This window comes from Lepisma saccharinum, chromosome 6 (genome assembly GCF_977018435.1).
Source record: "Lepisma saccharinum chromosome 6, izLepSacc3.1, whole genome shotgun sequence".
In the NCBI taxonomy this organism is placed as follows: Eukaryota; Metazoa; Arthropoda; class Insecta; order Zygentoma; family Lepismatidae; genus Lepisma; species Lepisma saccharinum.
Genome location: NC_139234.1, coordinates 23,376,691 through 23,395,236, shown reverse-complemented (window position 1 = coordinate 23,395,236; position 18,546 = coordinate 23,376,691). Strand labels below are relative to the sequence as shown.

General features: G+C 37.4%; 1 protein-coding gene across 1 annotated transcript in view; it reads right to left on the bottom strand.

Annotated features, from left to right (window-relative positions):
• LOC145989269 (paired box protein Pax-6-like) overlaps positions 1-18,546 on the bottom strand; it is a 278,537-nt gene continuing 259,991 nt past the window's right edge. The window contains exons 8-11 of the mRNA XM_083124594.1: positions 13,466-13,548; positions 12,632-12,801; positions 5,874-6,100; positions 1-130 (exon numbers count right to left, since the gene is read on the bottom strand). Of these exons, the coding sequence (XP_082980720.1) occupies positions 42-130; positions 5,874-6,100; positions 12,632-12,801; positions 13,466-13,548 (569 nt within the window). The 3' untranslated portion in view covers positions 1-41. The remainder of the gene's footprint in view (positions 131-5,873; positions 6,101-12,631; positions 12,802-13,465; positions 13,549-18,546) is intronic.

Genomic DNA, 18,546 nt, shown 5'->3' with positions numbered 1-18,546 from the left:
CCTCGCTAGTCACTCTGAGCCCTCTCTTAGCTCCACCACTGTCACTGAAGTCGTGGCCAGTATTGTGACGTCATATCCGGTGGTTGACCTGGCACGGCGATGGGAACAGAGACCCCTGGTGAGATGAGACCTGAAATATTGAACACCAGAAATTAATTTAGTCATCCCTATTTTGAACACTAGCGTATAAGGTATTAATGCTACAATTTATTACTTTTTATAAAAAAGAACTTATATATAATAAATGACATGTTGAGAAATAAATTCTGAGGATTCAAACCATCCTCAAATAGCCTCGAAATAATAATTCCAGTATTAATGTATGAAAAAATAGTAATACAGTGTGGACTCTCCAATTTGAACTTTGATAATTTGAGATACTCGGTTATTCGAATAGAAGGTTTTTACCTCTTGAAACCTATTTAATGGTTAATTCGAATTTTTGATAATTCAATTTTTTTCGTGTCCGCTTCGAGTTCGAACATTGTCATTTCTTGCCAGTGAGTAGTAGAATTCGTGACAATCGTGTAATTCTCATCAGTGCATAGCCCTGTATAGCAGTATTATAAATTGAAGACTAAAATTGGTAAACGCTGTAAATGTCACAATAATTCAAACACCGTTTTCCACGTTAAACTGTTAAATGTGCCATGCTTTATAATGTGGTAAACGTGAAATGTGGCTGGTAGCCCTCTAAGTAGTTCAAAGGGCGTGTAAAGAGGTCTGGTGTGCACGTTCTTACGGGCTGATGTGCGAACGATGCGATTTCCCAACACTTTCGCTTTTGGCACTTACAACGTTTACCACTTTTAGTCCTCAATTATATTTCGGTTCAGTTTGTAACTTCTAATATTTTAAGTCAATCTTAGGCTCATGGGCTAATCGAGACTGTACATGCAGTTTAAACTAGGACCCCAAGAACTGTACAATGTGCTTACCCCGGAGATCGAACACAGGACGCCTTGTTTACAAGTTGACCCACAACGCCAACGGGAAGGTTGCTTTACTTCTATTGAATTCGAGTAATTTGGGTTTATGATTGGAATAGACAGACTGTATGGGAGTTTGTGTGCTGTAGAAGAAAAGGCAAAACTATCTCCTGCACATGGAAAAATGCCGCGAGGAGGGGGGGGGGGGTTGAGGATGGCATACGCCATCTCGTCAAGTTTGTAAAGGTGTTGTGATCAGCATCGCGCTCCTTCTGTCTTTACCCTCCCAATCCAGGTTCCCATTTATTATAGGCTTGGTGAACCCCAGAGCCGCCCCTTGCAGAAGTATGCTCTCTGAAAGAATTTTGTTTCGTTCACATTCCTCGCTAATCGATTCCTTATAACTGTGGGAACAGAAAGGTTTTTCTGCCACACTGGAGGTAATTTGGAGGGTCTCCCTTATCGCACAACACTCCTGCAACCTTGCGTTCTGACGTCAGCAGAGACTGCTTATATTTTTAGGCTAAATGTCTACGTTGTTAGGTTAGGCTAGCTAGGTTTAGTTCTATTAGCATAAATGATAAATTTTCAGTGTATTTATGCTAATAAAAACAAACCTAACAGACCTAACATAACAACGTAGGCATTCCTCGTCTGACGTCAGAACACAAGGTAGGAAAAGTGTTGTGCAACAAGGGATGGGAAAGAAAGTGACTTATCTCCACCAAATCGGAATCTAGAGTAAAATTCATGAAACCCTCACAAAATGTATATGGAAGAAGGGGGGGGGGACTATATTTTTCTTTGCTTAATGTTTTTAGATATTCTACATATCTTTGTATGATGTATCGTAATCAGTGATGTGCGTCTACGCGTAAACAACAATAGTCTACATTTTACACGTAGACTATTTTATACACGTAGATTACGTAATCTATGTAAACAACAGCAATGCGTATCAGTTGCTGATGTGTGAGGAGAATTTTTCATACTCTTTCTTCCAAATTCGAACAATTTCTCACCTTGGAAGAAACCTAATATAGGAAATATTCTAGTGTTTTATGGGAAAATGACCACTCTTGCCTCAGGACTGCCATCTGTTGTTGTTTTTTGCATACTATCTATCTTCTTCCATAGTTGATAATAGAAGAGTAGAGAAATTTTGTTGTAAATAGGATTCTTTTCATTTCGTTAGGAACCAATATAGTTGAAAATGTCACTTTCCTTTCATAAAACCCTTGAAAATTAATTTTAATGCACTTTAGATTGTCTACGTAGTCTATAAACTACAAGCCAATGTAATCTACGCGTAGATTACGTGTAGACAACGAATGTAGACGTAAACTTATAGTCTACTGCACATCACTGATCGTAATACTATATGCGTGACTTCTTAGTACGTACATTTCATCAATAGTTGACTTAGGTACATGTTCATTTGCGTTGTTAAGTGCCTTTTTGTTAAAAAAAACTAATTTATTTGAGTTTGTTTTTAAGTCCACTTTATGCGCAGAAAGGCTAATCGGTACTGCACCTATATTTGAAAGTTTTATGCAAATCACTAAGTGCCTCCACCTAGTATCAAACCCGTGACCCCTTGATTACAAGGCACGACTTTATCACTACGGCCCATTTTAATTTCAATATGAACTTAGATTATGAACATAGGCATATTACTTTAATACTCCATAGTAATGCTCCCTTAACATGGTGTAATTATGTTATCACTAGACCTCGGATTTGAGGTTTTTAACCTATTTTTTTCCTTTACAGGTATGTAAGAAGTAATAAGATATGTCAGAGTTTCGTTAAAAAACGCAACAACTGATGAAGTTTTAGAGTGCCTAAAAAAACTATTTTGCTTGTTAGAACATTTTTAGGTTTATGCGCCTAAATCGGTTTTAATATATTTTTAAAGGTTTTACAGGATTTTTATGTCACACAGAGACATTTGCTTTGTTCGGTCACGAAAGAATTCAATGACGAACGTGTTTGAAACGTACTCTCTGTCGATTTCCTTTCCTCCAAGTCCATGGTGATTTTTCAAAGCTCTAAACAAAGCAAAATGTCTGGTGCCACTGTTACCTGTACAATCCAAAGTGGTCTGATTTGTGTGGTCTTGCTCAGTTTCCCATCACTTCGGTGCTTTGTGCCATTCACGCCTTGCTAACTAATATTTCAGCATTGAAGTTTGCATCACTGACTATGTTTTTGTTGAAAGATTATTTTCAGCATATAAGATGATCATCACAGACAAAATTGCGAAGTTTGACTGTGGAAAACATGAAAAAAGATTGTTGCTTAACTATACGTTCAAGAGTGGATTTTAATAGCAAATTTCCAATGGTAAGTTCTGCCATCGCCGTAGGGTTAGCAACACACGTAACGTTATGCAAGATAGTGTGTATTTCAGAATATAGATGTCCCATTTTCATTGCCGGTGACTATACTTAATCAACATTTTTCAGGAATTTAGAAACATTAGGAACAATTTTTAATTTCATCACGAAGTAAGTGTCAACGTGAGACTCTTTGCAGTAAGAAATACCGAACGAAAAGAAGTCTCTGAGCAAGTAGTGACACGAGAGGGCTGCACCAATGAACGCGTGAGAGGGGAACTGAGTGCATGGAGGAAAAAATGCGGCTGCTGTTAGAGCAGTCTCAAGAAAAGCTTGCCACAATCACCGATGCGCAGAGAACGCAATTTCGCCTGTGTGACCCAATGCTCATCACGGGGCTGCTCTGCTTGATAATACGCTCGTTGCAGGGCACAGTCTTCATCATCGGCTCGAGCGGTATGCATCGTCCCGCGGTGCACGCACATCAAGAGCGAGTTAGTGTTATTGTGGAATTGTGGCGGCTCGTGGCGTTCTGTGTTTAAATATTTAAATATCAGCTCTACGTAACTGTGTATGTGCTGTAGAGCGTAACAATGGCCCCACGTAAGTCTAAATTAGGAAGTGCCAAAACATTACATAGTCAAACAAGGGAAGTTATTTATAACGTTCTACAAATTCATGAGAAATGAAACAGGTGCTCCTCGCAATGTAAGTAAAAGAAATTCAAGTGAAAGTGGAGAAAGCAACAGGTGCGTCCGAAAGGTCGGTGCGGAGTGTGCTTCAGCAAGCGAGAACGGATGAAAGTGGGGAAGTTGAATCGTTTACAACGCCGGGGAAAAGAAGACCAAAATGTGTCAAAAAGTGTGAATTGGATGATTTTGATAAGTGTGTGGTAAGGCGAACAATTCACAATTTTCATACAACCAACGCCGAGAGACCAATGCTGGAAAATATTCCTAGGAAGTTGTTTGAAGATATACAGTTTCAAGGTGGTGTAACAACACTAAGCAAGATAGTTCGAAGCTTGGGATTTCGATGGGAAAAAAAACAGAAGACATGCGCAGAATATTAATGGAGAAGAATGACATAAGGTTTTTGCGAATGCAATACATAAGGAGCGTAAAACGGTACCGAAACGAAGGCAGGCCTATTGTTTACACTGACGAAACTTATCTGCACAGCTCGCACACAAAAACGAGCTGTTGGAGTGATGGATCTTTACAAGGTTTGAAAGCACCAATCTCTAAAGGCCAAAGATTGATAATCGTGCATGCAGGTTCTCAAGCAGGTTTCGTGCCCAATGCCTTGTTAGTTTTCAAATCCCACCAAAAAACTGGAGACTATCACGACGAGATGAACTACAAAAACTATGAAAGATGGTTGACAAAGAAATTAATTCCTAATTTGCCACCCAGTTCTGTAGTCGTAATGGATAATGCTTCGTACCATAATGTGCAATGTGAACGTGCACGTACGTCATCCTCTCGTAGGGCAGTTATGCAGGACTGGTTGACAGAGAAGGGAATTCCGTATTCTTGAGATGTTGAAACCTGAGTTGTACGCCTTCGTTAAGACCCACAAACCCTCATACAAGACATATCAAATTGACAGACTGCTAGCCAGCTATGGCCACACTGTCCTCCGCCTCCCTCAGTATCATCCGGACTTAAACCCGGTGGAAATGATTTGGGCTGAAATTAAAAATTATGTAGCTCAAAAGAATGTCACTTTCAACCTCGATGATGCAAGAACGTTGCTCATGGAAAAGATAGAGTCAATTGGAGCAGAGGATTGGGCAGCTCGCTGTAGCCATGTAAACAGCATTGAAAACAAGTACATTGAGAGTGATCACATATTGGATGAAGCATCCGAACGGATTGTCATCAACCTGGGAGCCGACAGCGACACTGATAGCGATAATGATAGCACCATGGATTATGATGGCAGTGAAGATGAAATGAGTTGGATTCATCCACTTCAAGAAGATGCAGACTAGGAACATTATGTAAGTATTATTATTAAAATTGTTACTATTATTCATAATTGTAATAAAGTACTAAATTCGTTGCCCCTCTTACAGTTTTCAATTTGTGTGTTAACATTTAGTCCGTCGAGACCCCTAGTTCGGCTGTCGCCTTGCAAACATCCGTCTACGCGTCAACATTCGTTCGGACGAAGGGCGGAGCTACCGAGTTGACCCGAATGTTGGCGAAAGTCCGCGCAGATTTTTGTGGCAAGCTTTTCGTGTGACTACTCTACCAACCGTTTGCAGCAGCGCACGCTGCCTTGCTCCACAGATTCCCACGACAGAGTATCTATGATCTCGAGGAGAGCCCTTTCCTTACAGGAGTTCTAGCTTTATCGTATAATAAAGGCGAAATTTTCACATCCCTTATATTCTAATGTGCTAAGTTCTCGTACGAGACTCTCGATTCTACTCGTATTATAAACTGTGGTATCTCTTTCGGTACAATATAATACAAGATTTAGCTTAATTCGATCATTGGTTTAGTCACGCCACATCTTTAAAATGGTCTCACGATAAACAAAACACCCTGTATTAACATTTATGTACAGTAACATTTAGCTTAGACAACTTCCTAACCTGTTGAGGCTGTCCCATTGGTTGTGTACTGTCCGTTCATGGTTTGGTAGGGCTGCGTGGGGCTACACGGGGAGGGGCGACTGTATGTTCCCAGACTGAGAGGGTCGTAGGTTGGAGGCCTGGTCATACAGGAGTACCCCGACGTGTCTCTCTGCTGGAGACATGCAGGACTGGGACCCATGGTTGTTTGGTTCGCCATGCTGAAGCTCGGCATTGGAGTCATCGAACTGCGGAAGAAAGGAATAACACCAGTTATTAGAGATAACAAGTAATATACAGGGTGTTCAGGCTAAAAGCATACCTGGACGTTAATTTATTTAGTTGACGGTATACATTGACTGACTGAACACCCTGTAGTATGAAAAATAGAAAACAGTTGTATCAAAAAAAAAAAAAAGAAGAGAAAAACTCGTGAACTAAACCTAATCTACTATAATCTGATCGCTAATTAATGTACATCATCTGCAGTTTCTAAAACTTCTGCTATAACCTGTATTTTTCGCAAAATTGCTAAAATTGAGAATGGACAGTTTTCGCTAGATAATCTACAATAGCCTGCATATTCGCCAAAGTTATTCAGTAACCTACATTTCTTCGCCAAATTTCTACAACAGCCTGTCTACAATAACCTGCAATTTCGCTAAATTTCTACGATTACATGTATTTTTTCACTAAATTCCTACAATAGCCTGTAAATTTTCGCTAAATTTCTGCAGTGGTCTGCATTTTTTCGCTGAATTATAGAACAACCTGAATTTTCGTTAAATAATCTACAATAACCTCCATTTTTTACTTTCTACCTCTGTATGCGAGAAACAACCTACGTGCGCGCATGTGTGTGTGCGTTGACAGTTTGATCGTTTCGGAGAACTTTGTTAGAATACAGACCTTTACACCAAGGAACCAAATCGGCTCGAGGAAACTTTTCTTGGGTCCTAGTAAAAATTCATCCAAAATGCAGCAGGAAATTATGAAATTATGCCCTCGTATAATTTTGAGTTAATTCTGGAAAGTTCCTCAGACAGTGGAAATTTTTCATAAACAGTGTAAATTAGTTCCCATGAATCATTCCAGGTGGCAGCACAAATGCTAAAGTGTGTAAGATCTGCCAGAAGTGTGTAAGTCCAGCATATTATGGAATTCCAACGTGTGTACTGGGCCATAGATGGCCAGAAAAATAGATAGCAAAATAAGAGGGTCCTCGAAACTCCCTGATTCTAAAATTTCGCAAACAGTGGTGTGTATGTGTGTGTATAATTAACTTCTATTTCAACTTTAATTGTGTACGGTTTACTCTTTACTAGCAAGCATGTTCAGTGCTTGTCCATAAAACTACTAAAAAAAAAGAAATTCCTGGACATTTTTCCGTAGTGCCAATCGATTGTGTGTTTGACAATCAATAACACTCTGCCTTGCACAAGAGCGACCGGCGCTCTCGCAAAATCAGATAATTTCCTCAATCCGAGCTAATAAGTCCTGAGCTAATTATTTCACGAGAGGTTCAGGAAGCACGGGAAAATATTCCGGAACGAGATAATTAAAATCAAAATTCCAGCATCGAAGTTGGAGGTTTTGCATCCGACGGCAAAGCTCTTTTCCAACAGGTTTGGAAAAAAAATTCTTTCACGCAGGCGAGGAAGATGGTGGGGAAGTGGAGGAAGGTGAGAGGAGGAGGGGGATATTAGAAGTTGTCCGTGGCAACGCGATCTAGAAACAGCTGAGTACCTCTCAACCTAGCTAAGCTCAGGTAATCATTAAGCTGGTGACGTCATAAGAAGTCGAGATCCTTCAGCACTTTTTATTTGTGATTTTCCGCATACTTTCTCCTTGATTATTCCTTTACTCTGAGGCATTCCTAAACCCTAAGGTGTATTACTGCAGGCAATACCAATTCAATCTTTACTATCGTTGGAAATTCCTGTATGCTCACTGTGAACTTTGCCTTTCCATATTTGCATCATATTTCCAATCTCTTACAATTCCTCTCCTATGTGATTCTAATGGTGCGTACATTACAAGCTTATTCGTGTCGCTATAGGGCAGGCTTGATCAACGCTCTTGCACTTGTGAAGGCTAGCGTCCGTGCGGTGCGACCTTTCCGCCAGCACAACGCACCTTACGGCCATTAAAAGGAGAGATAAGAAATACTACAGGGGAAGGAGATATCTTTTTCACGGTACCATGTTTCTTCTGCCATAATTTCAATGACACACTCACGAATAAGACGACGAGAGGTTTCCCACTGTACGAACGCGACCTATGTAGCCTTCTTTCCGCTCCTCTTACAGCACTACAGTACTGCTGCTCGTTCTGCAGTCCACCGCACAAATAAGGCGGGTTGATCATTTTTACCGTGCAGAACGGTTTAAATCTGAATGAATGTACGGTGTTGCTAAAATAGAAACAAATACAGTAAAGTGCACTTTAAAGATTTTCTACAATAACAACGGAATGGCTTCTGAGAAGGTTAATAGTTTTAGTGGACTCTCGGCCCTTGACTTTTTCCTTTTTATCGCAACATTATTTATATCATGCCCTAACTTTAAAATACAAAACTGTTTCTCTTCTAATTATCCGACCATTGCACCAAAACATTAATTATATTCCTCATCTATAGCAATAGGCTTCCTTCAAAAATAAGGGAACGTTAGGCTGTGTATTTCATATTCAAAAGTATATGGATAACCTGGGACAAAAGTCCGCTCCTGATGTTAGTTTTACTGGAAAATAAAAAAATTTTTATGACTTCGACAGACTCAGTATCATTACATACATGTAAATGGCTCCCAGAATTGAATTGTTCTTAAAAATGAAACTGAAGTGAAAAATATGAACATTGTGTAAAATGAGGTATCTACCCCAGCATAAAGACGACGTGAAATGTAGTAGATAGATGGCTTGAGAGAAAGAGAGCGAACTAAATAAATAGAGTGAAAAACGAAAGAGGGAGGAAGAACAGAGGGGGAGAGAGAGAGAGAGCGAAAGAAAGAGCGAGCGAGAGAAGAGGGAGTGACTGAGAATTTACATAAAAGAACAAAATCCACCATAATCATGACGTGGTATGCAACAAACTTTATTATTATTTTTTTTAAATAAAATGTAAACTCGCAAACAAAACTCAGGCTCTGTCCGAAAGGTACAAAGTACAGAACTTGAAGTATGGTCTTGGCGGAAGTGACGTCACCTACTACAGTTCGAAAGCGCCAAGAACAGAAGTACGCAAGTAAAGCGTGCAGTACAGATGGTTGGTCACTAGATCACGTGGTTTCCTTCTGTGCAACAATAGGCTAATTGGAATTGGGCCTACAGTCTGGACCAATGTACAATGTGCTGCAACGGAGATCGAATCTAGGGTCCTTTGATTACAACGCAACAACGTTACCACTACGTTATCGGGAGACCCACTCTCTAAAAACGCTCTTTGGTACATACACGACTCTTCCTCATAAGACTTAGACCTTATTCTTAAAGTACAGAAATTCAGTAGTAATCGGTGGCGACTCTAAAGGGGGCTAAGGTGGACAACGGCCTTTCAGAAAAGCAATGTCTTTGCCCCGACAACAAATACGTACTTTTACCCCAGACGACATTTTGTTTATCTGTGGTTTTAGTCTGGTGCTGCCCGCTGGGCGACAAATCAATCAATGAAAACCGACTGGATTTACATATCGCGGGAACTTTGTTTATGAACATACAAGTGAAAAGTTTTAACAGACGGCACAGATAATATGAAAGTTTCGTGTACTACTACTAAAAAAAACACCACGGGGGGAAAAGGAAAAACATTATTTCACTCATTGTTTGAATATGAATTAGGCGAGCAAGCACAAGTTCGTCTACAGCTTATTCGTCGTGACATTTCTGCTATGAACGCTCACGGAATCAAACGACATGTGCCGAGCTTAGCAAGAGAATAAATAGGCCCCGGTTAACTAATAGCCTATTTTTAGAAAAAGGATTAAAAATATTTTAAGATATTTGCACAACTATAATTATATGATAATATCTATCTTATACATAGGCCTACATATAAAATAATCTTACCGATAACAATCTTCTTTAACAATTTATTGTTTTATGCCGTGTAATTTAAATATGAACTATAACGTAAAACTTTTAAATAACGCTTATGTAAAAAAAAAAGTACAATATGAAGTATCACTTTATATTATGTGGAATATATATAATTTTGAATTTCGTATACGTTTGTATACAAGTATATTGATCTTCTCTTGTATCGCTTTCTTTCTAACCTCGATTAAAATGAGATTATAACTTGCCGCGGTACCATACCTACAGTGGGGCCCATTATTTTTGATTCGAGGGAGTACAGAGTTCAACCCCCCAAACACGTATGTATGTATATATGCATATTTGTGTGTCTATTCTAGCGTATATTCTAAGCTAGCTAGGCTATCTGCGAAGCCTGAAGTCTAGAGAATAAAATACAGGAGAAAAATCGATCAGAAATTGTAAATAATATTATATCAGTGAGATGATGATGCTGATTCTGGAGTTGGCAACCTGATTTCCTATGAGTTGGCAACCTGATTTCCTATGAGTTGGCAAACCTGATTTCCTATGAGTTGGCAACCTGATTTCCTATGAGTTGGCAAAACTGATTTCCTATGAGTTTGCAAACCTGATTTCTTATGAGTTGGCAAACTCATTTCTTATGAGTTGGGTTGTCAACCTGTTTTCTTATGAGTTATATATATATATATATATATATATATATATATATTAAGGCTGAGCCGATAGAATATTCAAGAATTGCACCAGAATATCAAAACAGATATTATGTAATCACAAAGTGCACATATAATTATGAACAAACATGGGTCTGATTTAAAAAAAAAAAAATATGTAAAATTGATTAGGACTGAGCCGATACCGATGTATCGGTATCGGTTGGAATTTATGTACCGATACCATCCGATACATTTCCAGCACTTTGGTCTTTCATGGCGTCCGCAAAAATGCTGCGCGAGACTTTCGCGGAGTGTAATTATCCTGAAAAAATATAAATATGCTGACCAAGGCAGTAATTTATTTTATTAAAAACATAAACTAAACGTAACGTTTTAACCTTCTAGCAAGGTCTTCATCAGACTCTGTATCAAGTACAAAAGTAACAAGATACACAAAAAGGGCATTATATATACACAAACGTACTCCCTCCAGACTATTAGAAAGTTGTTAGGAACTTTCTAGCAGGTGGCTTTCACTTTCCAACTGTACTTTCACCCAAAAGGCTAAACATAATTACTTTCATATAGAGCCTATATAAGATAGGTTGAAACAACATAGGGATGATGTACGAGAGAGAGAGAGAAATGCGATATTTAAACACACGAGAGAAACAGGACATGACATAGAGTGGGATGAGGCTAAGCAGATAGGAAGGGAGAAGAGAATGCTAGTGAGAAAATGGAAGGAAGCCAAGGAAATAGAGAAGAAAGGTGAAGAAGACATAATGAACTGGAATGGGGGACTTAAGTTAAACAAAGAATGGAAGAAAGTGTTAGAAATAGTGGAAAGGACAAGAGAGAAAGAGGAGAGGAGAAGGGAGAAAAATGAAGGAAAAAGAGCGTGAGATATTCTATATGAATATCTCTTCACTTTCTATATGAAAGTAATTATGTTTAGCCTTTTGGGTGAAAGTACAGTTGGAAAGTGAAAGCCACCTGCTAGAAAGTTCCTAACAACTTTCTAATAGTCTAATAGTTGTGTATATATAATGCCCTTTATGTGTATCTTGTTACTTTTGTACTTGATACAGAGTCTGATGAAGACCTTGCTAGAAGGTTAAAACGTTACGTTTAGTTTATGTTTTTAATAAAATAAATTACTGCCTTGGTCAGCATATTTATATTTTTTCATTGTCATGGAAACAAGGCTTAATGGTGTTGTAATTATCCTGGAAATTATGCAAAATTCAAACTTTATTTTCATTTTGCATCAAGTTTGCACGAATTTTGTGATTATATAACATGCATTTTAATATTCTGAGGTAATTTTTTAATATTCTGAAACAAATTTCTTGGTGAATTGATGCATATAATTGGAGAGGAATATTTACATAACAATATTGATCAATGTTTTGAACAAATTTTAATTATTGCAATTTTCAATTATCGGTATCGGTGAGAGTATCGGCATCGGTATCGGTATCTTCTCAGCCCTAAAATTTATGTAACTTTGTGCTGCCAATAAACGAAAGCAATATTAACATAATCATTTTCTATTTTTCAAAGTTTATCGCTAATTTCAAATACGAAACAGATTTTAAAATCACGAACAATTCCAACAAAGATAAAGCTCTAAGCCTTATTCGATCGTTTTTAATTCATTTCATCAGAATTTTTGCTTCCTTATGAAGAGCACAGATCATGTACGTATATTTCTTTTGGATAGGGAGATAATGTAGACAAAATAAACTTTTGTTGTTGTTTAGCTACTAAAAGCAAGATTGCCTGAACGGCAACGCCTGTCAAATTATTGGAAAGGGTTACTGTACCCCTTTCTGATTCGCCACTGCATGGCTATTCAAAACTTACAAGAATACATTAAAAATCTACGAAACCAACCCCAGATTTATACCCAAGACAGAGCACATGTTGATATACGATATACGTATTTTACCCACGTAATGTCTTTATTTGTTGCAACGTCGTTATTGTCATTGTCGATGATATTTTGAGTTGAATGGTTTTTAAGTATTGTGATTTGAAAACAAGATTATCGCAGAAACCTACCTGTAAGAGTCCGTCATCGTCATTGGTGGAGGGATGGAAGGATACATGCTATTGGAGAAACTGCCATTGAGCAGACGTGTGGGGGAAGTACTGGCTTGTTCCGCTACGCGACGCTGGTTTCGTAACTTCTCTTCTCTTCTCCATTTGGCTCGTCTGTTGGAAAACCAAACCTAGAAAGTAAGGAAGATAATGTTTAAAATCATGTATCCTGTAAGAAGTTGAATGGAGAAATTACAATCCGAGACTGTCAATTTCCAATGACATCCAATCACCGTTAAAAAACAAAATAAAAACCAATGTCACCGTTTTTAAAGATTAATGGCCGTTACATAGTTAACCTAATTAATGTAATTTTAATGATTCTGTTTTTAATTTGTAATCATTCTCTATCTATATTCAAGTTTTAAGTTTAAAACAATAGTCGCGTCCCGTCAGCCCCGTAGCTAGATATTTTGGCGCCCTACGCAGGATTGTGCTTTGGAATACTAGAAGAATTGGTATGCTAAAACCAATGATACATATATATATGAAGTGAAACAAAATACTCGTTAAATTTTAAAAAAAACACACACATGACCAATAAGGAAGATATAATTTTTATCGTCAATTATTTCATGTAGATTATGGTCACCATTTGGGCATACTAACATTTGATCCTAATGACGAAAAATTAGTTCACGACAAAGAATTAAAACATGACTATATCTATTGTCATTGCTGGCCAGTCAAATTGCATGTTCTTTGTTTAAAAAAATGTTTGGTCATCAATATCTTCACTCCTTCGGAGAGAAACGAATCTTTCTGTGTGTTTTCTTCCATTCTGACGTGACTTACCTGTATCCTAGCTTCCGGTAGTCCTATTTTGGCCGCTAATCTCTCCCTAGCAAATACATCGGGATAGTGCGTCCTCTCGAATTCTGCAAAAAATGAAAAGAAAAGCTTAGAATTCTGAACGACAAAAAATAATAGGCTACGTCTTTACGCTCTGAGGGAGGCCCTAGAGCCTGTATGTAGCGGTGCAGGATCAGGGGGTACACTGTAGCCCCAAATTTTAGATGGAAGGTACAGTATCCCCATAAAGTCAGCAATCCACAATGTACCTCTTGAAAATATGTGTGAGAAGTGCAAATAGACAACTGTAACCATTCGTAGATTTTAGTAATATGAAAGAAGTTTCTTTTTCTTTCACATTATCTCGAAAGGCATACAATTCCTATTAGAAAACATTATTCACATAAAAAAAAAATTCTGGCATATTTTTAATGCAAGGAAAGGTAGGGAATAATTCTGAGCTCATTTGAAAGCTATACAAATAGAAAAATCAAATGAACCCAGGACTAGCCTTCAATTTGTTCCATGGTATGCCAGTATTTTGAAAATGAAGGGGCAATTGGGGCTCAATCGTATGCTCATTCTCTATTCTATTTCTCCCATTGCACACACACACACACACACACACACACCCCCACACCCCCCCCCCCACACACACACACACACACACACACACAGATAATACGAAATGTTTTGAAATTAACTTTCCTCCCTCCAAACGAATACATCGCAGCTCCACCACCTGTATGCTTTAAGTTTATTTACAGTTTTGATTTTACTTTAGCACTTTTAGTTCTTATGCAGTGTAATATAAGTTCACAACATGTTTTCTAATTTTGTAGAAATTCTTCTTGCACACGAATCAAGGGTCCTAGGTTGGCTCGAATTCTGATTAACACCCGGACATTCGATTGCGTTTTTCCCTTCATTCTCTTCAACACTTCACAATTCATTCTCACCATTGTGATTAGAAAAAGCATAAAAAACGTGGTAAAATGAGAAAATTACAAAATATTACGTATAGTAATAAATTTCAAAAAGTATATACTACAACCACATTGAATGTAACGTGCAAGCAAGATGACTAGGATTTCCATGCCATATTTTGTAAGGGTGATATTTTTCCTGAAATATACAGTAATATATGTTATGAAAAATTAATTAAGTTCAGGTACTTTGTTAAAACACATTTATGCATATTTGATCGTTTCTATACTTGCGAATATATACTTTAAATCATTTTCGATCATATTCAGCATATTTTCTTTGAATGCTTTACAGTCAACTATTTCTGAAGTGGATTAAATTTGCTCCTCTTGTGTCAGTAGAAGTGAAAAGAAGATTTTCTTGGTACAAATTTTTGTTGGCAGTAAACAGGCCAACATTTACATTCACAAAGTAGCCACTGCACAGTCGCGGACATTTCTTGGTTGTAATGATTTTATTGAAAGTCAATTGAATTGTCCGTCAATGTACATTGCAACCATTCTCATAAAGTGCACCAGCAAGAAGTGTGAAAAATATCCCCACATGTGGTAATGGTATTTGGTTCTCTCTTTTTAAATCTTCCATGAATATTTCACCCCACGACAAGACACAATTTATTATTTAATTAGAGTTTGTGTTATTGTTAGGGCATATTTTTTAAGTTTTATGGAATATAAATAAAACTTTTATGTCAGAAGTCAATTTTGCATAATTTGGTGATTTTTTCAAGTCATAGAAATCTTAACCCTGAAGATAATCAATCATATCGAGTGCAGCTTTAAAGTCACAAATAAACGAATAATTAAAGTATTGTGCATATGTTACCTTCAAATTTCTTGATTTTGAAGATAGGATGCAAAAAGACCCGTACACGTAACATTATAAACATTTACAACACTCCAAATAACTATGCTGTAAGAAAACAAATAGATTATCCTTTTCTGTGAAAAATCATGGAGAAACACGGCATCAAGAAATTCTTCTTAAGATATTTTCCCCCTCGAGAGAAAATGCTGAGTAGAGATGGTTATTCTTCCTTCTTTGAAGTCAAAGGAAAATGAAAAAAGAAAGAGGGAGAGGGGGGAAGAACGGAGCAAAAGAATGACGCAAAGGACACGTTGAGAGAAGGAAGGGGAAATGTATATCGAAAATCAATAAGTGTTCTTTTGTAGTTTTTTTTTGTGAATTTCCAAGCAGGACGGTAAAAAAATCGACTTCTTCTCTAATACTGCCATGTGAAATCTGCAAGGAGTGTGTGCAATTTTTTAAAAAAATTTGTAAAGAAGATGGAGTAATAAGACATTAAATTGAAACATGTGTAATTACATTACAATTACAATCAGTGATGAATTTGGAACTGTAAAGTTCGTCCCATGTTAAGAATGCAGTGTGAGGTTCATGGCGACAGTGTTAGGAGTAAAAAAGCTGCAGTACACACCAAAAAACATTTCACAACGACATAAATCTCCCACACAACGAGGCAACTGACATCTGTAGCAATCATTCGCTGCCTCAATCTCTCAAACTAAAATGTAGTGGTATATGTTGGCAACAGTTAGGTGGCTGTTACCTTTCACCCCCTAAACACACAACAAACTAATACGCTACTTTATGATGATATGTATTGTAACTTAATTCTATGCGTATAAAATCACAACAATGGGTTCCCTAAAGGTATAACGTATGCATTAATTTCTGTTCAGATGCTAGAACCTTTTGTTTATCAAAATATTTTTACTTGGGGGTTAAGGAGAAGAATGTAAAAGCCCATAATATCCCGCTCATAACTTGGGATTGACTTTGAGTATTTCAAATCCATTTCCCTCCCCCTTACAAGAAGAGTAGGTATCTGCTAAACATGTGTTTTATCTCCTTTTTTGAATTGAACCCGTGATGATAAAACTATTTGAAATAAAATATTATGATATTTTAAAGATTTATTGGCAACTTGGCCAACCACGTAAAATTATTGAGAAGTGCCATTTATAATTTTGGTAAGGTAGCCAACTTATCAACATTTTAATGTAGTGATTCCAATTAAAGAAAACAACACACAAAGATATAAGTTTGACTAGACAGCACTGTAGAAAGAATAAATAAGGCGTACGCAGAAGAGAAATGTTCTGAAGTCAAATCAGGTTACAGATGACGTTAATAAACTAAATGATTTAATGACAGGAACAGTGGAATTAATAAATCACGAGGATCATTCAATAAATAAGGTATAAAATAGAGAAGTTACCTTATTTGTTAAACAGCTCTAAAATAGAAATTAGATTCAAACCAGACGAAACAAGCCAGTTTTCTGAGATTGAGACGAAACAGTGCTATGGACGAGATAATTTCATTAGTTCTCCACAAGAATTACAGACTACAAAAATCACGAAAGCGTCTATGTTGCCATGGTATTACCGTAAGAAGTGGAGAAATCCGAAAGAGTAAAGCTGTGATACTTTTTGAAGTCAAGATATATTCAAAGGAAAATGAATATATGAACAGAGAAGAAACAGCAGAAGAAATACAACACAGAAAATTTTCGAATTGAAGAAATATATTACAAGGAAATCATCAAGCTGAAGATCTCTGGAAAGGAAAGAAATAGGAAATTAATTAAATGAAGACGTGAAAAAGAAAATGGCAAGAATTTATCAAGTTGAAGGAACACGCAAAACAAGAAAGACAGATTATGAAGATAGAGTCATCTAAAAATAAAGTAACTATCAAGTTTCAGGAAACACGAAAAAAGATAATATTGAAGTGAAGATATTTGCAAAGAAAAAAGAAGAAGTTATCAAGTTGAAGGAAAGATTGCAAAGGGAAAAAAGGGCAAGGAATTACCAAGATGATGGAATTTACGAAAGAAAACCGAAATCACGAAACAAAACAAGACATCGAGGTAAAGACATCTACGAAAGAAAGAAAAAAAAAGATAAAAAAAATCATCAAGTTGAAGAAACCCGCAAAGTTGGGTAATCCGAGAAGAGGAAAGTGAGGAAACTAGCTAAGTTCAGCCGAGAGCCTCTCGAGCAAGCCATTGAGTCCGTTCACTTCACAGCTGGGAAAAATCTAATGATTCAGAAAGCTGGCTTCCCCTCGGCGACGAGGCGTCAAGTTTATTTTGAACGTCGGGGAAACCAGTGAGATCGTATTTGCATAACGCACCCCCTTCTCGTCTTTCGCGTCCCTTCCTCCTATTGACATTTCATTCCAGCAACGTTTAATTAACAACTAGTCCTCTCTCGGGTCTGCGAAGTCGAAGGTTGTCCCAATAAAAGAACGGCAGAGGACAGAAAGTGATAGAGGGAAAATTAGAAACGGACAGGACGGATTGCATTGCGTACATTAATAAGAAAGTAATATTTCATATCTTGAAAGACAACGTGGTTGTAACGTTTCTAAAGTGGTGGTGTCGATTAATATGTTTCAGAACACTAACTTGAAGATTCTCTCGAACCATTCGTCCTGTTTTCATCAACCATTAATGAGAAATGTCTTTTAAAACTCGTACGAAACACGTGATGGAACATTCAGAAAACGTAGAACGTGTTTGAAATGATCCTATATTGAATATTGCTCACATTTCACTCATCTCCATCATTTCTACCCCGCTGTAAATTACATGTTGCGTGCAGTTCCACCTGTTGCTGAATAGATGTCCTTACCTGCTCGCACAAGTTTTACTTAGTTCGCCTGACGTGTCACTAGAGGCGCACGCGCACTGACCGAAAAGTATATAAGAAGCTCGCTGAGCAGATTTTTCTCACTTGGCCTTCGAGCCAGTTCACGGTAACATCGGTAAGCTTTGGGAGATGCTATTGGCTCTTACATGGATAGTATGGATTTTTGTTTAAACTCTAATAGATGTCATTTGTTATTCTCATTTGAATTTACTTGCCCAGATCAATGCCTCTATCTGCTAGAAGTTTAATTATTATTTCACATTGCTTGTCTTCAACATATGTATATCAATAGTTGAATTAAATTTGAATGATTCATTTTTATCCATGTTTTGAAGAAGAAAAAATGAAATTTCTTCTAACCTATCTAGAATTTCATGTTTATTTGAATTACCATCACCTTCTCCAGCACTTGGCACT